Source organism: Musa acuminata, chromosome BXJ3-6 (genome assembly GCF_036884655.1).
Source record: "Musa acuminata AAA Group cultivar baxijiao chromosome BXJ3-6, Cavendish_Baxijiao_AAA, whole genome shotgun sequence".
NCBI classification, from domain to species: domain Eukaryota; kingdom Viridiplantae; phylum Streptophyta; class Magnoliopsida; order Zingiberales; family Musaceae; genus Musa; species Musa acuminata.
This window is the reverse complement of record NC_088354.1, coordinates 34,602,387-34,627,036: the sequence shown is the minus strand read 5'-3', so window position 1 is coordinate 34,627,036 and position 24,650 is coordinate 34,602,387. Positions and strand designations below refer to the sequence as shown.

The 24,650-nt window shown below is 41.6% G+C and overlaps 5 protein-coding genes across 16 annotated transcripts; 4 read left to right on the top strand and 1 right to left on the bottom strand.

Annotated features, from left to right (window-relative positions):
- The first annotated feature begins 1,168 nt into the window (after window positions 1-1,168).
- Window positions 1,169-8,806, top strand: LOC135580956 (protein SPIRAL1-like 3). Its single transcript, XM_065154411.1, has 3 exons — window positions 1,169-1,282; window positions 7,370-7,606; window positions 8,487-8,806. Exons 2-3 carry the CDS (start codon window positions 7,385-7,387, stop codon window positions 8,565-8,567), a joined length of 303 nt encoding a protein of 100 aa, XP_065010483.1. The 5' UTR covers window positions 1,169-1,282; window positions 7,370-7,384; the 3' UTR covers window positions 8,568-8,806.
- Window positions 8,807-9,780: 974 nt separating this feature from the next.
- Window positions 9,781-13,894, bottom strand: LOC103989231 (GDP-mannose transporter GONST3-like). Of its 12 annotated transcripts, none has more exons than XM_065154482.1 (4): window positions 13,731-13,893; window positions 13,170-13,325; window positions 12,837-12,897; window positions 9,781-11,219 (listed from the first exon to the last, which is right to left on the bottom strand). In XM_065154482.1, the coding sequence occupies exon 4, from the start codon at window positions 11,217-11,219 to the stop codon at window positions 10,089-10,091; it is 1,131 nt and encodes a 376-aa protein (XP_065010554.1). In that variant the 5' UTR covers window positions 12,837-12,897; window positions 13,170-13,325; window positions 13,731-13,893; the 3' UTR covers window positions 9,781-10,088. The 12 variants fall into 12 exon arrangements, with proteins under 12 accessions (XP_065010554.1, XP_065010557.1, XP_065010562.1 ...); XM_065154485.1 differs by having other exon boundaries at window positions 13,735-13,893; XM_065154490.1 differs by having other exon boundaries at window positions 9,781-11,178; window positions 13,731-13,892.
- Window positions 13,895-14,880: 986 nt separating this feature from the next.
- On the top strand, window positions 14,881-15,510 carry LOC103989230 (uncharacterized). Its single transcript, XM_009408031.3, has 3 exons — window positions 14,881-14,977; window positions 15,050-15,138; window positions 15,212-15,510. The coding sequence occupies exons 1-3, from the start codon at window positions 14,954-14,956 to the stop codon at window positions 15,366-15,368; spliced, it is 270 nt and encodes an 89-aa protein (XP_009406306.2). The 5' UTR covers window positions 14,881-14,953; the 3' UTR covers window positions 15,369-15,510.
- Window positions 15,511-15,714: 204 nt separating this feature from the next.
- Window positions 15,715-18,841, top strand: LOC135640280 (CASP-like protein 4A3). Its single transcript, XM_065154576.1, has 3 exons — window positions 15,715-16,393; window positions 16,546-16,681; window positions 18,421-18,841. The coding sequence occupies exons 1-3, from the start codon at window positions 15,984-15,986 to the stop codon at window positions 18,622-18,624; spliced, it is 750 nt and encodes a 249-aa protein (XP_065010648.1). The 5' UTR covers window positions 15,715-15,983; the 3' UTR covers window positions 18,625-18,841.
- A 4,208-nt stretch (window positions 18,842-23,049) lies between these two features.
- On the top strand, window positions 23,050-24,496 carry LOC135641551 (uncharacterized). The gene has a single exon (XM_065156972.1). The coding sequence runs from the start codon at window positions 23,075-23,077 to the stop codon at window positions 24,290-24,292; it is 1,218 nt and encodes a 405-aa protein (XP_065013044.1). The 5' UTR covers window positions 23,050-23,074; the 3' UTR covers window positions 24,293-24,496.
- Window positions 24,497-24,650: the final 154 nt, after the last annotated feature.

Genomic DNA, 24,650 nt, shown 5'->3' with positions numbered 1-24,650 from the left:
AACTCCATGTCAACCGAAAGCATATCTACAAGAAATAGTACATTACATTCCTTAACCATCATCATCCTGGTCCTCATGTTTGCCCTTTCCTATTGCTTCTGGTTATCATGTCCTTATCAACATAATGTCACAACTATGAACTATGGATGTGACACCAGCCTCATCATACATTGACCAAACTTTTCATAGTTCCAATTACGCCCAAGAATGACATTTTAATATGACCTCTTTCTTTAGTATCAATCACAGTTGATACCTTCTTATCAAACAATACAGAAGTTGAACAAACCCCTCGAATGAATCCATCGAATCGACATTTCGGGTTTAATTATAACTTCAAATCATCGAGTCTCTCGCATGCTTTAGATTGATTTTTTTTTCATCTTAATTATCGTCATTGTCGTAGGATTGTTCTTTTTCTATCATCTAATTACCGTCCTCATCATGCAGAGGTATCGATCCGTGCAATATTTGGGGAGAAATGGGACATTTAGAATGAGCCGCCGAAAAGTGGATGAGGTCATAACTGGACTATGGTGCCGGTAAACCACGGTCAGGTCGAGTCTAACCCGACCGACGAGCATCTGGTCCCCGCGCGTTTGCACGCCCTGATCAGAGCGATCAGATCCGTCCGGTCGCGTGGGTACCAGAATGAGAACAATGGCGTCACCGTCAGATGCTCCTCGATCACGTCCCGGGACCAAACGAACGGTTGGATGTTGACGGGTACAGCGTGGGGAGCGCTTTTTTTGCGCGAGGGCGTATCCCCCCGTGTGGGACCCTGGGACTTGATCCGCTCCCAGTGTCACCTGCTTGTTCAGTACCCACTCCTTCACTCGTATGATGATTGGTAACGTCCGGTGTTTGCGTGTAACCCACCTGTGAGGCCCATGACTTTTTCGTATGTTCATGTTAGCGGGTACGTAGAGCAGGTCGATATGGGTCCCACCTCACCATCGTTGATTTATTCCGAAGCATCGCAAAAACTATTCGACCCGAACGGACACTCGTCTGCTGTGGATGCGTAGATCGCACAAGACTCGAGTGGGACCTACGAAAGGGCTTATGAATGCGTCATCTGGTATGACGTTGGGTCAGTGCAGCATTACCAAACTTTTCGTTTATTTATCCCTCGCCACAAATTTTTGTTTTCATTCCATCTATAAATAGCGGGAAAAAAGGGGGAGAATTCGATTCGCTTTCCGCTTTAAATCCCCCTTCCCTCTTTCTCTCGCTTTGCGAGCTTCGCATCGCCTCTCGGAGCGCACAGAGGAAGCGGGAGGTGCGAAACCCTAGCCTTAGACATGCGCTTCTGTCTCTTTAATGTCCTGTTTTTCTGCGTTGTTACTGCACTAGTGTCTTGATTGCCTTTGGAATAGCGTCGGGATCATTGCTTTTTAGCTTCCCTGTGCTTATCGCGACCCCTTGGGATCGTCCGCGGTCGTCCTGGTCTTTCTTCTCTCCGATCTAACGCTCCGTTGAGGCATTTCTAGCAAATCACATGGTTTTTGGCGGTGGATCTTTGATTTTGCCTTCTCCGTTGGTTGATTCGGCATGGGAATTGGGGGCCGTACTGCGGGGTTCTCATTTCTTTTTATAATTGTTTTTCCTTTATTTCACATTTGTTTTCCTAGTTGTGTTCTTGGTGACGTGGTTATTAGGAGTTTCTAGGATGTTGGAGCGACAATTAATGGAAAATGACTGGAAACCATTTATTGGGTTAAGGTGACAAATATGTTATCGTTGAAGCCGTGTTTGAATTTTTGTCATCTAGATATATGGTATTTTTGGGCATTTCGATGCCGCCAGTATTTCTGATGGATAATTGATGTACCAAAGTACTGTTATGAGATATGAAATACGTGGTGCATGCTTTTCCAAATATTTTAGTATGATCTGCACAAGGAAAATGGAAGCAACTTTAGCAGGTGATGGCCTATTATATTGACGTTGAGGATCTAAAATGGAGATCAGATTTGGATCTCGAATTCTTCTGCATGGGGAATGATAGGCTGCATTGTGTAGAATTCTTCCGTTTTCTCTTCTTCTCTCTTCTCTCTCTATTCTAAAGCTGTAATAGTTAGGGCCAGCTGGGCTCTTGTTGGGGACTTATTTGGCCTTCTTTAGATGGAGGCACACTCTTTGTTTTATATGGGGAGGGGTGCCCTAAGTCCTTATTAAGGACTTTTCTTATAGGGTGTGCACAGTTAGGATTTTTCTTGTAGGGTTGCTGCACCCCCTTTGCTTGGTGGCTGCCCTTATTTGGGTAAGGCCTGCCCTAATTCGAGTCCTTTAGAACTTGGATTGAGGTGAGTGGGTTATTGGAATTTGTGCTTCACTTGGCCAAACATGGTAAAATGGCATTAAGATCATCCTTGATCATGACTCCCCTAATTAGGCTATTCATGTCTTGTTGAATCTTGCATTGAAACTCAACTTTAGTAGCTTTGGTGAACTGTCTTGTTGCACTTGTTTTCTACCCTTTGCATCCAATTCGACAGACGATTTTGATGCCTTGTCGGGTTGTTGTGGATTTCTTCTCGACGATACTATTTTTTTCAAGGGGTTTCTCTTGGTCAGCCATTAAGTTTTTGATAGATGATAGCGTTTTGTTCGGCTCATCGTCTTACATAGAAGGCTCGAACAACTTTAAGTTCTCGATGTTCACAATTGAATATATCACTATGTAGGGCAGTAACTCGAGTTGACATGCATTGTCTTCAATTCGCCTCAGGACTTTAATGGTCCATATCAGATGTGCTTTAGCTTCTTTTTATCTCTTTTGAGTTGTTTTTTCCCATGGTGTAGCCATATGAGGTCTCTTTCATAGAATTGTCCTTCGACACGATGGTGATTGTGTTGTTCTTTGTATTTCTGTTGGCTTTATTGGAGTTGCTTCCCAACCACTTCATGCACCTTGTGAATGTTCTTGAATTGATCATAAATTTAGATCAAAAGGACTTTGAGATAAATAACCCAAGCATATTTTGTATGGTGATTTGTTGGTAGAACTATGTGTTGCTTGGTTGAAAGCAAACTATAAGTACAATAGGCTTTCATTCCTTGTTTTCGGACGTCAGTAGTTGTATCCTCGAAGGAGATGAACCATGGTGTGGTTCACTACTTCGGTTTGGCCATCAGTTTGCAGATGGAAAGGTGTGCTCTTCTTCAATTTGGTGTCCATTAGATCCAGAGTGAACTCCAAAAGTTGCTCAAGAAATGCTCGTTATGGTTGCACATGATGGAACTTGAAAGGTCGAAGCGTGTCCACATGTGTTGGAAGAATAATTGGGCTACTTCTACGGTGATTGTTTTCTTGCAAGACATAAGTATCACCATTTTTTAGAACTATTTGACTACCGTAAATAGATAGTTGTGTCCTCGTTTCATTATAGGTAGATCTCTTAAGAAGTCCATGGATATGCTCTCCCATGGTTGTGACAGAACGGGCAACAAAGTGTACAATCCTAATTTTCAATTGATCGGTTTTGAAGTAATGCAAAGGAGGCAATCTCGTACGAACCAAGCCATGTATATGCTAAGATTCGACAAAGGGGCATTAGAGATAATCTAGATTTCATGCCCCATTGTACATCATGGGGAAAGATGTTGCATTCTTAAAAAAGGTTTTGATACTTGTTGATGAGCTACCGTAGGCCTTTATCTTCTATGGTGTTATAGGTCAATGCCAAGGCTAATGCTTGTGTTGCTATTATAATCAATCGGATGAGCAAGAGCACAAACTTTCCGCATGCGTTCACCATCCTCTTTGCTTGGGTAATCGTCACTAGGTCGATTGGTTGTCCACTTCGATCCTTTTTTACGATGAACTTCTTTTCGTCCTATTGGAACATATATTGTTGCGATCGATAGTAGTAGATGGCCTTTCAGTCCTATAAGTATGGACTTTAGAAAATGATGACATATGTCAAGGGGCACCACCTCAGTTGTCACCTCGTCGATGTACTTGTTGGTGATTGTAAATTTGAATGTGCATTGGTAATCTATCCTCATCTCGACGTCTTTATGGATCCACCCCAACGGATATGCCTTCGAATGAGGAGTGGTCTCGAGTCTAAGTTTTTGCACTAAGCTTGTTGAGATGAGATTCGTTTGGCTTCTAGTGTTGACGATTGCATTAATGACCTTTTGTTTCACTCGGATCTTAAGATTGAGCAATTCTTCTTGAATTTTTGGATCGGGTGTTAGATTCGAATTTATAACCTTTGGTTTAGCCATGAACGATGAACTCAGATTCAGGTGTGAAATCGGAGCTAGTCTTCCACTATTGTGATCATTGTACGTCGATTTTGATTGCTTGTCTTCCACTTCTTCCAAAGGAGTTTGGGGTGAACCTTTCAACACTTCTCTTGTGTATATCCTGCAATTTTACAATGATCGCAAAACAAATCATGTCTTTTGGAAGAAGATGAGGTTTTGTCACTCTCAGGATTCTTTTTGGCTTTTGGGTACTTCCCTTTTGCTTTCCCCGTGTTCTTCTCGATGCAGGTTCAATTCTTTTTCTCAATTGTCATTGCCATCACACTCGTCGTTGTGATGTTGTGAGTTTTGAGAAGGCTCAGTTCTGTGTTTATCTGGGCATGGAGGCCAACAGTGTATTCCATTATCATTGAGTGGTCGTTGAAAGAAATTTCGAGTGCCATTGCTTGTTGTTGGAACTTGGTGGTGTATTCTTGCACGGATTGATCCTTTGGTGTAGGTAAAGCCACATCCTCTATCTTTCTTCGAGATATTCTTTTGGGTAGAATTCTTCTTATGTGAGTATTTTGAATCGTGTCCATGGCATGTCTTCTTCATTTTTGGTTCGAAGATAGGCTTTCCTCCATATGAGTGCGTGTCCGGTCAACTTGAGTCATGCAAGCATTACCCTATCCTTGCTGTTGTAGTCATATTGATCAAAATAAGTATCAAGTTGATCTATCCATGAGTCTAATACCTTAGCATTGAGGGTATGTCGATGTGACATGAAAGGGTTGGGTCCTTGTTGGAATGTTCTGTTCAGCAACAACTTCTTGTGGCTGTGTATCTTGGATGGAGACATCTCTCTTCTTTGCTATGATGTTCTTCATGTGATCATTCATCACTGTGGGATTGGGGGTATGTCGATGTGAGGGTAATACCTTAGCATTGAGGGTATGTCGATGTGACACGAAAGGGTTGGGTCCTTGTTGGAATGTTCTGTTCGGCAACATCTTCTTGTGGCTGCGTATCTTGGATGGAGACATCTCTCTCTTCTTTGCTATGATGTTCTTCATGCGATCATTCCTCATTGTGGGATTGGTTTAGATATCCATCTAGCTCATGACAATCTCCATCTACTAGGTTAATATTGTCATTTGGGCAGTGAGGTCAGCCAATGTCGTTGGGTTGTTGGTTGCCATCCTGTCTGTGTTTCTTCTTTTGGGTGATTATAGCATGAACTCCAACTTCTATAGTTCTTCGCTCGATTCTTCGTGTCCTTGTCTCGTTGTCACCATCCAGAAGATCGTTTTTTTGATACCACCTGAACTGTATGGGGTTTGGGTTCAATAATCCGTTGACTTGATAACACCTTTTGGATGGAAATTTTGACATAGGAGAGAACTAATGTAGAAAGCCCAAGCGTAAAACTGAAAGAAAAAACCTTTATTGTTTGTAAAGTCAAAGTACTAACCACAAGACTTGAAATAATGAAATAAAAACATGATAGAAAGCTTATATATACATATGAATGCAAGTAATCTTTAGACAACACTTGGGTGCTCTCACTAGTTTGTGTATCGTTGTCAGTTTTGGTCTCCTCTTTCGCTACTGGAGCCTCCTCCTAGGGTTTGGACAGTAGGCAGCAGGCTTTGGGTACTTGCAGCAACTAGGCAAAGCTTTTGACGGGAATCTTTAGTTACTAGAACTTGAGTAAGAGGCTGCGGTGGGATGGATGGGTTGCATCATGCAGAATTCTTCCCTTCTCTCTTCTCCTCTCTTCTCTTTTCTATTATAAGGCTGGAATAACTAGAGCCGACCGGGCTTGCTGGGGACTACTTTGGTTACTTTACGATAGGAGCACACCCTTTTTTTATAGGATGAGGATTGCCCTAAGTCCTTAGGGTTTAAGGACTTTCCTTGTAGGGCGTGCACAGATAGGATTTTCTTGCCGCACCTCTCTTGCATGGTGGCTGCTCTAGTTCGAGTCCTATTAGGACTTGGATTGAGGAGAGTGGGTCGCTGGAATTTAGGCTTTGCTTGGCCAAACAGGGTTGAATGGTGTTCAGATCGTCTTTGATCAATAACGTCCTACTCTTTTAGCTAATAGGACACAGGAGTTTTCAGTTATTTGGATATTAGTGAATGGTATGTCAGAATTTTATATCTGTTCTTTAATATTCTTTTTAGAACTGTTTGTGTTGAGTGAGCCTTGCAATATGGCTTAGACCGTCTTGGACTTCATGATTTGTTCTAAATGATGGTCACCTTCATGCCCTATAAGCCTTGTATATTTAAATTTTAGTATTCAAAAACTTCTTGGTGCACCCAAAGTCGATGCAACATTGCAAAACTTGTTATCCACGCACACATATCCGCCAATCATTTGACTACTAGTGGGAATTAATATCTCCAAAGAGAAAATAGAAAACAAGAGAGAAAGATGATGATTTAGTCTGTCATCAAACCAAAGCATTTGTCTCTTTTATATATATTTATAGGACTAAAATAGCTAATCTTACAATGAAGGCGTCGTTGTGGCATTTTAGTATGCCTATAATGGCTATTGAAAATGCTAGAACAAGCCAGTTTTGCCCTAGGCCACACATAGATGATAAATCTCCATTAGAGTTGGGCAAGTTAGGGTTTGGGTCAGCCCTATGCCACTTCATGTTAAAAGTTTGTTATTAATGTTATTGTCGAATCCACTTTAATCGTGACTGCCAATGGATACAGTAGGATCAAAGTTGTAGATCATGTATAAAAACTGTTATTTGAAATTGTTGGCTAAATTAATTGATTCATCACTCGTGAAATTATTCGACCATGGTATTTGAGGCCAAAATAAGCCACTTAAGGTTATGGTCACCTAAGGAAACTATCTTTGTCCACATGCATGAACAAAAAGAGCAAATCTGTCACATGTTTTTTGTTTGTCCTCTATAATTGTATACTGGAAAGACCTATCCAATTAAGGAGTTTGAGTGCTGCTGAGCAATTAAGTTTATCTTGTGGAACTATTTGAACGCTTGGACATCTGCATATCATCAACATTAGGGTGTCTCCCTGCTGAATTATTTATGGTTTGTCAAATTTATTGCTATTTTGATTTGTCTTCCTGTTAATGTACTTTTATTTTTCAACACTTGTGGCTTCTCAAAATTGGCAGCTTGTCAAGTAAAGAATGGGTCGTGGAGTAAGCAGCGGAGGTGGTCAGAGTTCTCTGGGCTACCTATTTGGTAGTGGAGAGGCTCCCAAATCTGTGGGAGAGACTGCTGCTCCAGCTCAGAAACCATCTCCACCACCACCAGTTGACAACAGCAAGCAAATTCCTGCAGGTATCCAAGGGAACCTAGCAAACAACTACCATCGGGCAGATGGGCAGAACACTGGCAATTTCATCACGGTATAATCTCACTGGCTCAAGTCGTTACATTTGCCTATGCCCCCAGCACCTTGGTTTCTGTTTTACGTCTAACTTTGGACCTGATTCAGTTGGTGAAATGATTATTATGTCACTGTGAAAAAGCAAAAATAAAATCGACCAAGTTAACAAATTCATTTGTATTCATCTAGAAAATTGAACCATGCCTTCCTTATAATCCTTGTTTATTCAACTTTCATGAAATTCACTAGCCACCCAAGCTAAAGTCAAGTTCAGAAAAGAGCTAGCATTGAAGTGGAGTTTCTCTTCTTTCACTTTTGATACACCAAGCAAGCGGACCACTTCTGGTGTATGTCCACTTTGGGTCCTCACCTTCATCAAAATTGACAGGTCCTAATGGAAATTCAGTTCTAGATATTAAATTTGAAAGCAACTTTATCGAGTCATGTTCTGTTCTTGGAGGTATTTGATCAGATACAAACATTGATAAAATTGCTTAGGTGTTGCAATATTGATGATGCTAAAACACTACTTAAATTAAAATGCTGTTAGTCTTATTCATAAATATTCCTTCTTGAAAAGTTTGTCAATTTGCAAGTATGGAGTAGGTACCAATATAGTTGTTCTGGGATCCTACAAATTGATCCTTCTGACATTCAAATATAATTGTGGAATAAGTGCCAATATAGTTGGTCTAGTGCGTTTGCCTTCACAAGTAGAAACACCCTCCATGACAAACCAGACTTTTCCTCTTCATGCATTTACAAAGAAGTTGCCAGTATCACAACCATTGTACAACCAACTGCATCTCATCTATAGTTGCCTAGGAATAATGGTGGTGGGTGTTTTCTTGTGATGCCTCATACTGTTTGGAGCTACTTCTGACTTGCTCATTATGCAGGATCGGCCTTCCACGAAGGTGCAAGCTGCTCCTGGTGGTGGTTCTTCCCTAGGTTATCTGTTCGGTGGCGGCGGCAACTGATGATATTCTTGCTGCTTGCAGCAGCAAAACATCGACCGAAAGGAAAAATATATCTACTTGCAGCTGCTGGGATGAAAATTTGCAATTTGTAGCTGTTAAAAGACTCATGCTTATGTATTATATGTCCATTGAAGTCTTGACTGTCACCGTTGTTGCTTTGAACAACAAACAGAATTCCTGGCTCTTCTATTCCGACCTCTAATTAATCCCGCTGGCTCCGTATGCCATTTCTTGCTGAAGGTAAACTATTAAATACCCCCTTGTGTTTATTCTGAAATCATATATTTGTTCTAGTTCTAAAATATGGATCTAGAGACGTGGTGTAGCTGCACGTTGCAGATGGATACAAGTTTAATATCAGGAGGGACACTATCATCTATAGAATTGCTTTTTTTTTGTGGGTATGAGAATATATTTTGAGACTAGAATGATTTAAACGTAAATGAGATATTTAGTAAGCTTCTGATTCCCAAGGCATTGCCTTTCTTCCGTTCATAAAAGCTTATAAGCAAGCTCTTATGCATATAAAAATGTCGTACAAATTTTTTTTTTTTTTTTTTAACTCTTGGCTCTCTTGAGAAGTATCACAAAGCATTCAGAGCAGTCTTGACTCTGCAATGAGCACAGCTTGCGTCAACGATAGCATCCTTTTTTTTTTTATTTACAAAGAGTAAATAATGAAGATTAGATTTTGATTTCAAGGGTTTGCGATGATCTTTTGACTGCCTCTCATTCCGTTGCTGCCTACATATTTTAGTGCCAGGGAGTGGTCTACCACATCGGTTGACCGGGTTAATTGTCAAAATTCTGTATATAATACTTATAACATGCCATTTCATTTCACTTGTATACAACGTAAGCAACCAAATTGGGAGATCAAATTGGGAGATTTTAGGACCCTCTGATGGTCAATTACATAAGAAGATGAGCGATAAAGGGATACTCGACAGTCTTCATGCTTTCCATGGTGTTTACCTGATGAAGGATAAGACATGCGTACAAACCATCAGTATTGGAGTTTGTATTCCATCTCCCTTGTCCAATTACCTATAGTACAATAATTTCCAATATATATATATATATATATATATATATATATATATATATATATATATATATATATATATATATATATATATATAAGAACACCATAAATTTGATTAGAAATATTAGGAAAAGGCATATAATGGCACTACGATTCTCCACAAGAAGGTGATCAAAATACCGACAGCTGGAATCGATGGCTTGCTGCCATTGTTGTACCATTCAATGAACCAATTATAGTCTACCAAATTGAGGGTGTCCACAAACATTTAGCTCAGCTAAAATATATTCTCATATTATGTCAATCAATTTCTGACTTTGGATGAGAGCACAGCCCCAAACTATGTAGATATCCTGCTTCAACTGATGTACTACATCTGCAAGCAACTTTCTCGGTAACTCTATTATGGCAAGCTAGCCGTTGAAAGTTGAAAGTGAGAGAGTTCCCACATGATTTCAATGAATAGTAAAAAAATCTTATTTTGTATCTACTGAGACAATATGCTGCCTGGTTGAATCAGTTTCTGCAGGAGCTTGCATCTCCAACAACTGTTGCTGCTCCTCGTCTCTGATATGAGACTTGGGCTCAGTCTCTGCCTTCTTAGGCTTGGTAGTGGACTGCTGGTAGAGGACACCTCCAAACATGCATATCAGCAGACCTATCGTGCCGATCAGGGTGGAATGCTTGTCCCATATCACCAGATTTATCACAACAGTGAGGAGCTTGTTCACTATGCCAAGCACCGTGAAACCTGTCGCAGAGATTGCCCTTCTGCAGGAGAATCCGAAGAAGGATATTGCCAAGCCAAACAAGCATGACACAGCCACCGGCAAAACCACACTGAAAGAATACCAGTTCGATTCGTCGGAGATGTCATGCTTAATCTTCTTCAGCTCTCCCATTATGAGTAGCTCCAAGGGGAAGAGCATCAAAGCCTCCAAATTGTTGTACAACACCAAGCCCCATGTGTTGAGCCCAATGGTCATGACAACATGCTTTATGTACACAAAATCTATCGACATGCTCACCAGATACGCCACAGCCCAAGCGTAGGCAGTAATTGTGAACTGGTAGTCTGTGAGAACATAGATGACACTGCCGCCGAAGATAGTTGCCAAGGAAATCCATGTCCTGGGTGAAGGCCATGGCTGGTTAAGGAAGACAGTCTCTCCAACAGCCACGAACACAGGAACGGCAGAACGGAACACGATAAAAGTGTCAACATTGGCATGGAGGAGGAGCTCACTGTTTGTGAAGAGGGACAGGTAAAAGATGACTGCGGCTGGTAAGAACTTCCACATGGTAATGAGGTCAAGACTGTCATGATCCACAAGCCTTAACCACCCACAAACCAGAACACCAAATGCACTGGTTAAGTATTGTAAGGCTGTCAAAGCACCTGGGTAGGGAAACTTCATGACTGCCCATTTGTTGATTATGGACAGGAGGGATGCAGAAACACAATAGCCAGCAGCTACACCATATATTGATGCTTGCTGTCTGAAGCTGATTAGAGTGTCCTTCCAGGTCAAACCACTTGCAGATGTTGATGACAAATCGTTCTCACTGCTAGGAACGACTTTTGGTGTTTCAGTGTCAACGGACATCTAGAGGAGGCAATCCAACAATTACGTGACATGCAAGACGATATTGAAATGAAATATTTCTAATAAAAGCTAGAGAAAAAAGGAAAAGATAAAACATATGAAATGATATTACAGGGTGAGAAATGGCTTCCCATTCTATTTAGATATGCAAGGAACTTATTGCTATAACATCCTTGGACATGTACAGGGACAGTCATTTACATACTCTTTTCTTGTATTTTCTGATCTTAGCGTGGTGAAAGGGATTAAGCATGTAATGCAGAGACTTGGATGGATTAGCAGCTTCATCTGAAATGCTTCCAACTATGATTTAACAAAAGCCTAGTTTTGGAACCAAAAGGATGGCTGCTTGTGGAAAAAGCTATGTGACAAATTCCTTTAGGAAGAGTAAAAAGCTGCAGATCTTGAAAATTTTTGTGTTCAAATTTCAAAATTTCAAGGAAAAACATGACAAATGATTGTCAGATGGTTGTTTTTTTAATAAAATGAGCTTTTAAAGAATTTATCATTGTCAAATGTCTTCGCATACGATTTATAAAATATAAACTAAGAACTTTTGGGGCTATCTCTTTTAAGGGACAAACAAAATGATCTTGAAGTACATCTACAACTTAAGGCAGCTTGGATAATTTTATTCGTGAAAATCTTCCAACTCGAGCTCACAAACTGGTGAATCCAATGAATGTTGCGTGCCACATTTTCTAGCAGGAAAGTAGCATTGAGTGATATTAAATGAATCATTATGATTGATTTTTTTATCCATCCTGATCCCTACTAACACATCTCCAGTAAAGATATAAGAAAACTAGTGACAAACCTAATCCAAATATCCATCAAGATCCCATTTACTTTAGATCATAAACATGATTATGACAGGTGCAATTCTTAAGAATAATCTTTTCCAATATCCCCTTCAAATTGGCTATGGATGCTATTCGTTTGTGGAAAGGACTGTTTTAAAGTTGCCATCCTCAACTGAGGATATAGAAAGGACAATTGCAATGTCCTTACAATTCAAAATCAGTCATGATTTCTAACAAAGAACCAGATATTCTGGAACCAAATTAAATATTAAATTCACAAATATATATTAAATTTTGTGTTGCTGTAATTCACACATAAAAATGCATGTTCCATCAACCTGGGATACACATACAACAACAATAAAGCCGTAAAGTCTCAACTATCTCAACCTGGGCCATACATGCTACTGCAAACTTAACATAATGTGGCATATGGAATGATGCTGCTGCATATTTATTATATGAGCTATCTGTGACTTATATGAACTTGTTTAACTGCATTTTGGAACAGTGAACAGATTAAATTGCTTCAACAAACATTCTCGCTTTCACTAGCTTGGAACTTTCAATTAAAACTGAATCCAATTTGTTCTTGATTGTAAAACTCTAATATAGCTTAATTCCAGAACTTCACAAGCAATTTTTTCTATGTGCTACTAAAGCATAAAGATTAAGAAGTAATGAGAAGGATTAACAAAAAAGTTAACTGAACCAGATCATTGTATGCGGTAAGAATACAAGTATAAGCACAACAGAGTAACTGCAAAAAATCGCATAGACTTCAACATAATAGCTTCAGTATCTCAAATCATACCTTCGAAAGCCTTTCTTTCTTCACGAGTCTTGGTCAGCCAGGCCACCCTAAAGCAGCCTACCTAGTGAACAGCATACAATTGTTGAACTAACTTGCATAGATGTCACCTAACAGTAACCCGATAATTGCACACAAGAAACAAGATACAAGAAGTTCTCCAAGAAACATTTTGCCATTATCATGTTAATTTACTAGATAAAGTGTGGCAAAGCTAAATAAAACTAATATATTGGAAAAATCTCCAATGTTATTATTTAAGACATGATGCAATCAGGAATCACTTGTCCGCATGATGCAAGAACTACATGACAACAACCACAAGAAATTGCTCACTAGAACAAGAATCTGTATGAGAAGCAACATGTGTAAGAATTTGGGCATTGTATGATCGAGGCGGCTCATGACCACTTCCAGCTATCTGACATCAATAATCCATACTTGGATAAAATAGACAATCATGAAACTGCAAGCCCCTTGGGTCTTGTAGAACTGAAAAATATGATGGTAGCTTGTATCAAAAATGGAGCAGAGAAAGCTTAACCACTGCAGAATTACATCTAAAAATAAGAACAAGGTAAGTCAGGCACAGTTCTGCCAATCTAGTCATCGAAGCGATCGATGAAGTGGTAAAAGGTGCTAACGAACGAAAAATTTCCAGAATTGATATCTTAAAGGCACAAGAATTCCTGCATTATAGCATGGGAAGCATTCATCCAAAAGAAAACAAGAAAAAGAAACCCTAAACAATCAATTTAACGATGCCTGACACTCAATAAATCCATCGACCTAACATCCAAAACCAAATTAGATTCATATGTCCAGTAAGTCCACAGAGGAATCACGAGATCCCTAACGGATCTTACGTGGATCGGAGAAAGGCCCAGGGTGGCATACCAACCAGGAAGAAGGATCCGCGGCCGAGACGCACACGCAGAGAGAGAAAGAGAAGAAGGATCCAATGACTCCGCAGCAGAGTGCGACGGCCGTCTCCGTGCTCGCCGAGTCGTCCTAACAGGAGGGTGGAAGAAGCGGAGCGAAGGCAAGCAACTGTGAACTGAGTGATCTCGCTCGCTCTTTATGCATCAAGATTCGGGTACCAGGAACCAGTAACTGATCGGCCTTCGGCGTTGGATTTACATCACCAATCGATCAATCAATCATGACAGCCACAACGGAAACGAGGTTTCCTCGAATCAATTACCAATGGGTTGGACTAACTCGAGTCGAGTCCAATTACAGCGATCGGATCCTTCCACGTGCAAAAGAAATGGGTCGTCTTCGGCCACTCGTCCTCGACACTTCGTCGTCGAAACCACTGCATCTCCTTCTAGCTCAGATGACCGCCATGGGAACTACGGTTTGACCAGTCTTTTACAAGACAGGAGATTACAGATAGCCATCACCTGCTCTCTGTGTACAGTCAAAAGATGACCAGAGTAATCAGGATTGTTCTTGTTTTGTGAACAGTCTCATATATATACATCATGAGGTGACAACTCGAACATCATCTGGGAATGCAAGTTTACTTGAGGTCGATTGTATTCCACATAGGAACTCAAGCAGTCGTATCCATTGAAACATCAAACCTGTATCGCCCCCGGATTTCTTACACAAGGCGTGGAAGCAGCCTGAGAAATCTCATAGAAATAATGCCTCGAATCAATTTCCATATGAAGTCATTTGCACGTAAGCTCTTCACAAAGAATGTTCTGTCATAACTAAAGATCAGCTTCAGCTTCAGTTGCTGTCAACTCCAGGTGGGGTCTTTAGGTGGAGAGTTCTTCAAGAACAATCCACTGTAGTTGAGAAGCTAAAGCTATGACTCTGGAACGTCAACGCCTCTGCCAGGGCCAAGTTGGAAGAAACTATTTGACTTCGATGATACGGGGATAAAACTGGAGGCTTCGCTGCTGGTTTTTACGTCGATGCTATGCCCACCGAAACCCAAAGTCTAGGTCATGACTATGACATGATCAACCTTAGTTTACTTCTCCTTCAGTCCGATACTATATATATATATATATATATATATATATATACCTGCGTTCCTGTGTGCTTAGACGTGTATCCATAGTAAGATCGAGCATATCCAGGTTAACCTGTATCTGGGAACTTAGATGGGGCGTTGGGTGAAGCCAGAGGTATGGTTGTGATCATTAATCTCTCTGTCTCGTTTCAATATGCCAGTGATGGTGCAATTGCTTCCTTGTAAGGTGTATCCGCTGATGGCTGCGATGACCTTCGTGACGAGCTTGTGTTTGTTCCAGCTTACCAGGAACATGTTCTTGAACCCTGATGTCAGGTCTGATATCCAACAGTTTCGTTTGCTATAGCAAACTGTATAGTAATCAGTGTGACGACCTTGGACTCTGCAGAATCAACAAATCTCATCGCACCACTCCCGTCCTCGAGAACGCAGATGAAGCTCAAAGGTACAGCCAGCACGGCCTGCGCAGGTTCCTCAGCCGACGTCCTCCGGAGATCATGCCAACCATCAACACTTTCTTCTCAGGAATCAGGAGAGATGAGTGAGCCAAGGACGTCCAAGTTCTTGCTACCATCCACCACTGTGTCTTCATGCGTGTGTGTAGTATGTGTGTGCCATGTTCTTGGGTTGCATGTGGTTAAGATTCTGTGGTATGTTGCCGTCAATGAAAACTTGATGGATTTTAGATGGGAGGCCATGACATGCAAATGATGTTGTAATACCAATCTCGGGTCTATCGTAACACCACAGCCTGACCCAACGACTCAATTGCAATTGGACCGGATGGGTTCGAGTCAATTTCAACCCGAATTGCCGGCTCAGCTCAACACTGCAGCTGATGGGGTCAAGTCGTCATCGTTTGTCACAGGCACCCAAACGTAAAAATAACCAAAGATTCCTACCCGAAAAGCTCGCCTTTTGTCTGTGTGCTCCCCGGCCCAGGCGAGAGAGGTGATCACTGCGCCTGCCTGAAGCACTGCTGCTGAGGATGGAATCGACAAATGCCCAAAAGCGAAAGCAAAGCATCGCCGATCTCAAGGCTTTCGCTTTTCCCTAATGCCCTTCCCCATATTCGTAGAATCTGATCAAAAGTCCAGCTTCGACGATAAAAGAGAAATTTTTGATCCCCAAACCCACGATTCGAGGAGAGAGAGAGAGAGATGAGTTCCCCTGAGCGATCACCATCCCCAGAGGCGGAGAGCGAAGCCCCGCCGCCTGCGCCTCAGAACACGCCCGAGAAGCCGGGGTCCCCGGAGCCTGCGATGATGGCTCTGGCGATCGTCGATCGGCTGAGCCAGGAGGACATGGCGGTCGATGTGAAGGTCGTCGGAGGTGCCGTCAGCGGCGGAGAGGGAGACCGAGGCCTGGGGAACGGCTGTTGCGCCGCGCGAAAGGCGGAGAGTGGTCTTGGGGCGGTGCCGGGGATCTTGCGGCGGCGGGCGGTGACGAGGGCGGCGTTCGGGCTTAGGGTGTCCGCGGCGCTGCTGAGCCTGGTGTCTTTCTCGGTCATGGCCGCCGATTCGACCGAGGGGTGGGCCGGCGACTCCTTCGGCCGTTACAGTGAATACCGGTACGGGCCGATATATTCCACCAACGTTATGTCTTATTGGTTGGGTCAATTCAAAAGCATCTTTCTCTGTCATCGTTCCTTTTGGCCGATATATTCCTGTCCGTTTGATCGACATCGAATGGTCATTATCTCTTGATCGTTGGTGACAACAGATACTTGGTCTGCGTTAATGCGATTGCGTTTGCGTACTCGGCGTTTCAGGCATACACGAAGGTCCACTATTTGATCCTGAAGAAGCGCATCATTCGCCGTCCCATAAGTTACTACTTCGATCTCTCAATGGATCAGGTGAGTTAACCCTTCTCCCAAAATCTCACACACCGATGGCTAAAAGATGTGTTCTTTTCCTACGAATTAGTGTTATCCTATAGCCAATTGCATATGTACTATTTAAGGACTGTATAACACAGTTTATGTTTTAGCAGCCACAAGACTGGTGTTCATGTTGGACATTATGATCTCACGTGTCAGGTCATCAGTTCCATGTTTTTATGTCGAAGGGCTTGTGAATGTTGAATCAGAACAGTCTGAGCTGAGCATAAAGGAATCAAGTAGCTTCCATTTCTTTTAAGATTAAGATTCTTTAAGGAAAACGGTATAGCCTGAGGGATATGTTATTTGCAATTTTCGGAGGGCAAATGTAGAAAGGTTTTTGACAAATTATTCGCCCATTCATAGTCCAACTTCATATTAACTCGTACATTTTAGTCAAGATATTAACATGTTTGTGTGGCTAAATTTCGGTTATCCTAACTTTCCCATTGGGAAGTGTTTTTGGATCTTATATATGCCTTTTGAGGATGCTAGGGCTGAGTTTACGATCTTAGTGCAGCTCAAGCTTTTCCCTGTATATGCAACACATATTTTCATTTCTAAGATTGAATATGTAGAAGAAATTTAGACAATGATCGCTTGCTTATTTAAATGCATTTTCCCTGAATGGTCTCTTTTTTATTTAAATGCATTTTGACAATTTAGAATTGATGAATAATATGAAAGAATTGACAACACATAGGTTTCCATGCTGTTGAGAAGGGATATAACAGTAAACAAAAGGGTCTAGTTTTCTTGTTAGGAGACCTATACTGATTAACCTCAAGTCCATTGGAGGTGTCGATTTACACAAATCCTTTGGGATTGAACTCTCTAGATGGGGTTTCCTCAGATATGATTCATACTTCATGCAATTATTTTCAAGATCAACAAAGGTGAATTGAGTTCTAATCTCAAGTTGATGCCAGTATATGACACTAAGAATACTTCATTCTTTTCCTGATATCGCTCATCGGTAATCAGTTCCTTTGTTTTTGTTTTCTTGAACTGGTGAATGTTGGGCAATTATATACCAGATGCAGTATTTCAATGCTTGTTCCGAAAACAATCTAAGCTCAGCTTAAAAGAACACAAAAGTATTCTTTTCTTCGTCATTGTAGCACTCCCTAAGATGACTAGATATTAACTTTTCATAGTAACTTTTCATAGGCTAACTGTTTGTTTGGTTGTATGATCATCTATTCTTTCGGTGTCAGAAATTGTAAGAAAGACAAGAAAGTTCAAGTTCATTACATTTGAATCGACCAAAAAATTGATTTTTTTTTGCTTTAATTTAGGTCCATGTTATGCTTTTGCTTAGTCCACAAGAAATAGCTTACAACAATAAGTGGGTTAGGATGTCAAAAAGGCATAAAAGCCTTTAGCTGAGCATGACCTTTCAGACTGATTGCCATTTTGATCCATGCTGGCTGATTTAACAATGCCCTTTAAGCTGCAATACTAGGTCATCATTACAACATTACTCAGGTTTATGGAATTACATGGTCAATCAATTAAGATATCACTGACCTAACAATCGCTAATCTCAACTTTAAGCTGAGAAGAATACAGGAGAAATAGCCAACCCCAAATAGTTGGATAACTGACAGGAGGATAACTGACGGCAGAACCACTCATATGAATAACTACTAGCCCAAAGTGCTTAAGTTGCACGGATTGGATCTGTTCTTGAAGGTTTTGCTTGCTTGTTGCAGGTACTGGCTTACCTTCTGATGTCTGCATCCTCTGCAGCCGCCTCTCGCAATGATCTCTGGATATCGAGATTTGGTGCTGATGAATTCATGGACATGGCAAACGGTTCTATTGCCATCTCATTTCTAGCATTTGTTGCCCTGGCTTCAAGTTCTCTCATCTCAGCCCGCAATCTCTTCACATGGAATTCCAGTGCCACATTATAGAGGAACAAAGATGAACAAAGCTTGATGTACATAAAACATGCATGTTCATTTCGAAGCACTCGATCTGGTCGCACAGATGGCGAAAGGTTGTAGTCTTGTGTATGTTGGCATCTGTGCTTGCTCACAGTCACTGGTGGGTGCACTCCGTGTTGGGCGTAATCTCATTTGATTTGGATGTTCTACGTGTACAATATATGAACACAAGTTAGGTGGTGAACAGCTTTTGATTGTGGCAGAATCCATGTGGAACGGGCATGAAGACTTGCATGTTTTTAGGAGACCTCGGTCCTTCGTATCATAGTTATCATTTTCGGATGGAACATTAGGCATATTGAAGGTATAAAATAGTAATAAATATAATAACATTTTTTTTTTCTTTCATCATTATATAAAAAGATTTAAATACTCTTAAACTTTTAAAGAGTGATTTTTTTAAAAAAAATTAATTTTAAGAATTTTTTGAGTGTCTCAACTTTAAGAAACGCTCCGATCGTGTGAAAATAATGTTATACCCTTATTTTCATCCGATCCATCGTTGACTTTGCCATCGGCCTTATGTCCTCGTCGAACCTAGTAGTCGAGGGTTGCGAAAGGACAGGGTGTGAGGATCGTTGTCCATAGGCTCCCCTCATAGCCTGTAGCTCCCGGTGGGAGAAGGGGAAGGGGGGGCGTGTGCCCTATTCATCGTCCACAGGCCTCCCTCACCGTTGGGGTCCGTAGATTCTCATCATCATCGTGTTAGGATCAAGAGCATTAAGAGGAGGGGGGGGGGGGTGAATTAGTGCAGCGAAAAACTTTCAACGATTAAAATTGTGTTCGTACGATAAGAACGATTTTGGTAGAAAAGTCGATTCGTAAATCACTTTAACTTGTGATCAAGCAAGATGCAGTTAAAGCAAGTCTATGAAGGCAGTTTGCAGTTATGATGGAAATCAAAATGTAAGCGCAAACTGAAATATGATGTTCGAACGATAAAACGGATTTACGTCTAAACGCCAATTCGGAAAATACTGAACTTTGAAACACGATCGTAAATGCGCAGAAGGCAGTAAGCTATTGAGGAGGTTTGCAGTAAAGATAATATGCTCAAATTAAATGCAAACCAGAGAAGACGAGAGTTTATAGTGGTTCGGTCAATCGTGACCTACATCCACTCCTCCGATTCCTCTTCCGTCGAGGCCACCGGCATCCACTAACGATCTTCCTTTACTAGGCGAAGATCAATCTCCTTCTTACACCCCTCTTCTCCTTTTACCGGGTTTAGGAGACAACCCTTACAAGCACTCACTCTCCTCTCTTAAACAGAATTCTAACACTTAAGCTAGAGGAGGGATTTCTCAACTGATTTCTACAGCTTTTCTTTCCTTTTTTGCTCTCTGTGCTTATGTATTTTACCCAGGGATTGGAGGGGTATTTATATGCTCCAAACCAGTTTGAATTTGGAGCTCAAAATTGTCATCTCCCGGAATTCCGGGGTCTGGCGGTTGCACCGCCTGGCAGAGCTCGAAGACTGAGCCTCTGGGCGGTGCCACCTCCTGTCAGGGGCGGTGCACCTCCTGCCAGAGCTCGGAGACCGAGCTCAGGCGATGCCACTACCTGACTGGGGCGGTTGCACCTCTGTCAGAGGCGGTTGCACCGCCCAGCCAGAGCTCAGAGACTGAGCCCTGGGCAGTGCCACCGCCGACCCAGGCGGTGCCACCTCTGGCCAAGTAATCTGGGTCTGAATGGGCTGATCCATTCGGCCCAATTTGGGTCTTTCAAGGGCCCAATTGCCCCAAGATTAAGTTAATGGGATCACCTCCCATTTCTAACTTAATCATCGTGCTAACTACGAATTTCGTAAGGCATTTACTACAACTTGCGATGCTCCGGCGGACTTTCGGCAAACTCCTGGACTTGCGACGATCCACTTGGCGAGTTCCAACGAGCTTCTTTGGCAAGCTCCTGGACTTCTCGGATTTGTTCTCGCAGAACCTCGGACGACCGTCCGGACTTCCGTCGAACTCTCGAACTCCCAACGTGATCATAGTCTTGACTCCGGTGCAACTCCTGCTGCATGTCTTTCTTTCATCGTAGTTAATCCTTCACACTTAAAACAAAACTTCGATCGAGATAATTAATCCTAAGCAATTAACTAAGTTGTCCGGCATGTCATTGGTCCCTCGACACTTCGTCCGATTCTTCGGCACATCGTCCTTTCTTGTGGCATATTGCCCAATCGGCCAGTTGACTCTGCAACTCCGATATCCTTGGCGCAATACCCGCTCTTCTTGGTTCAATGCTCGAGTCCACGACTCGAAGCCTTCTGTCGATACATCGACCGATCCACCGGCCCGACGTCCAATCTTCTGGCATGTTCCTCCATCACTCAAAATGCAGATTAAAACATAAAGATAATTATCAATTTATTTCATCATCAAAATACGAGATTCAATACATCGATCACATATGAGGAAGAAGGAGGGGCGACCCACACACCCTTATCATCCCTCGCAGCCTTCTCTCAGATAAAGAAAGATATGAGGTACCTTGTGTACCCTCACTATTGGTCATGAGCTAGGAAGAAGAGGGTTATAAGGGCAAGGCCTCCATCACTATTGGTACCTTGTGTACCTTATGTATGATTGCACCTATGCTACAGGTGATGGATGTTCAAGGCGAAAGCATGATAAGTGACAAAGGGCTGAGCGAATAAATATTTTGAAAAAGAAAATTGATACTATGTATAAATTATCAAAGTTGAGGTAGGAAATTCTCAAAATTAATGATTTTTTTAAAATTCATCCAATTTTAAATACATTTGATAGTGAAAAAAATTAAGAGTATTCAAAAATTAAGATTAAGATTAATATATTTGATGGATAATATGGTGAATAAATATATGCAAATTAAGATTTAAATATAAAATTAATATAAAAATATAATATGGTGAGTAAATATATTCATATTAAGATTTAAATATATTTGATGGTGAACAAAAAATAAAAAAGCATCCAAATCCTTTAAGGTTGAGATGGTCTAATTAGAATATAATATCCGTTTAGAATATTCATTTTTATTTTTAGAACTTTATTTGAATTACAGAATAATATATAATTTTTTTAATAACTGAAATATAAATATGAGAAAATAAAATAATATTCAATTTGATGTATAGATTAATACATAAATAAAAAAATTCAAATGGATCAACTAAGAATCAAACCCAAGACTTTTTGAATAGATTACATTCAAGTTATCGTGTGAGCTACAAATATCACAATAATTTTTTTGACAAATAAAGTTTTTTTTAAAGGGTAATTAAGAGTATTTTGGTCTTCTTATATTAAAATTGATGTGATTAGTGAACCGTTTATGTTGGAGGTTTAATTCACGGGTTTTCGATTAGACCAAATGATATGAAAGATTTGTAATAGGAAAAATAACAACGCTACCAACTCACCTCGTCACTTGGACCGAAGAAGCCACCTCAGCTAAGGGAAGGTTTGCATACACACATCAAAGTCAAGCGGCATGATGTAACTTCTCCAACGTTACCTTTCGGATGAACGATGTAGGGGGTCATCCCTTGCCTGTCCTATACAGGCCAAGAGTCTTGACAAAGCGTATCATCATAGGCATCCTATCCTAACGTTGTCCTTCAGAGGACGTACTCGTTAGCTACGACTATCAATGATCCCCTGGCAGGATAAGGGACATCATAACCCATTGTTAGCTTCATACTACCAATCGCTCAGGTATAAAACCTAAGCCCCTAGGTCAACGAGGCAAACAAGTTCTATCTTAACTCTTTTGAGCTCTACTAAACCCCCTCCACTTGCTCTACTAACTGAAGCATTGGAGGAGTCAGGCCAGGATATCCTCCCGACACCGACCGCTTATGCAAGGCCTAGACACATCTAAAGAGCACTTCGGAGCAACGTTGAGCGTTTCCGGACAAAACCAAGATGCCCCTCAGGACGATCCCGAACTTCTCCGGACAAACAAGTCATACCTTGGGACGATCACGAGTTAGCCGTTGTGAGCTAGCAATGCCTCGAGAGTCCACTTATTCGAGCCATCTCATTCGTACTGGCATGGAACCTCGAAACAAATTTATACCTTCGAGATTGAACCAAACAGTGTTGACTCTTCGATCAACAACAGTAGTTTGAAAACTATCCTTCCTATCTTTCGTTGATCTTTGCAAAGAAAATAATTTAATTTGGGTTGGTTTGATTTGATTTCTACGAAGAAAATGATTTGATCCCAAAAATATATGAGACTAGGCTTAACAGTATTAAATCTAAATTTCTCGTGAACCGGACGTGAGGGGATCAAACCGAACCACGAACCTAGACCGGAGGTGAGTGGATCAAACCGAACTATGAAGCTAGACCGGACGTGTGGGCTTGTGGGCAATAAATCTCGTCTTCTACTTCGTGAGCAGCTGAAACCCTAAACCGTCGACATGACGCTGCTGGAAGAAATTACACGGGCGGTAGCGGCGGCGGAGGCTAACGACGGCGGAAACCCTCCTCGGCCCTCAAAGTACCCCATCGTTCTCAATACCGACGAGATCTTCTCGCAGTTGAAGCCTGACTCCGAGGCCCCCGGCGGCGTCTCCCTCAAACACGTCTCCGGGTGGAAGATCTCGGAGACTGACGCTGCTATCATCGAGTTATCCTCCCGTTTGGTCGAAAAACTCAGAAGCAAGTTCCGACGCCCTAAGTCCTTGGGTAAAGGTGACTTCTTTGGGATTTTGAACTTGTTTTTGAGGAAGAGCGCCGAAAAGGTCGGCCTTTCGATCGGTTCCGACGCCGGAGACGCGTCGGGCATCGAGTTCGCGCGTGCAGGGATCGAGAAGTTGGGATATCTGATAGGTCGAGAGGTTGCTGGGCTGATTGCCGAGTGCTGTGTTGTTCTCGAGGCATGGGAATTGCTGGAGACCTTGCTTCTCGAGGGGCTGGTGGGGCATCTCAACTCCACGAATCTGACGGAGAAGCTTGTGGAGAAAAATCAAACTCAGTTGCTCTGTCTCTTGGTCGAGCATGTCTCAGATCTCCGGTCCGCGGAGCTTCTCTCTGTTCTTAAGCATTTCTTATCACCAACTGATGATTCTTATGATGGTATGGTTGCGGTGAAGAAGCAATGGGAAAACCAAGCTATTTTAGCCATTGAGAAAGCTACTCAAATGGGGCTGCCAAAGAAAGCATCGAAGCTAGCTAGAGAGGCTTCAATCTTACTAATGATGGCTTATGATGGTTTCTCACCATCACAAGTGTGCTTGCATTATGTGTTCGGATCATCGAACGCAGAAGGACTTGTGCTATCTTCCGTGATTTCGAGACTAGATGGACAGGAAGTATTGGATCTGATTCGGTACTTCGTGAAGTGGTTAGAGAAGTACCATAGGTTCCCGGAAGCACGCCCCTGTCCGTCTGCTGGGTCAGTGCTGGGATTGAGAATCTGTGAGAGTGTTCCTTCATTTGAATCCATCATCAAAGCATTGGGCTTGGTGTTAGATGAGCATTTCTCATACCTGGTTTTCAATTCTGAGTTCCATGATGAGATGAGAGGTACTGAAGATATTGTTAGTTCTCTGGTGCTGGAGGCAAACTTATCTTGTCCTTTAGAGAACATAATCAAGTACCTACAGTCAGAAATCAGAAAAAACAGAGATTTATAGGGTGAGCTTTTCTGAGTTATTAGGAGTGAGAGATTACTGATATCCATGTTTATGTCTGTTTCTTAGATGCAAATGTTTTTGTCTGGGTTCTTATTGCACTTCTGATATCATTGTTTATGCTCATATTCTCTTGTGCTTTGTCTGAAATACTTATAGCAGTGACCTTTGTTGTTGCTTATTCACGAGAAGCATCTTTTATCTTAAGACCTGGTAATAGTAGGTTTATAAGTTTGGATTTTGAAGTGATTTGCTTCTCTGTTTGCCAAGGAGAGGATATGCCCAAGAAACATCTTGGCGTTTCTGGAGTTCCATCCACGGAATTTAGTATTACTTAACATAATTTAGTGTTGAAGAACAT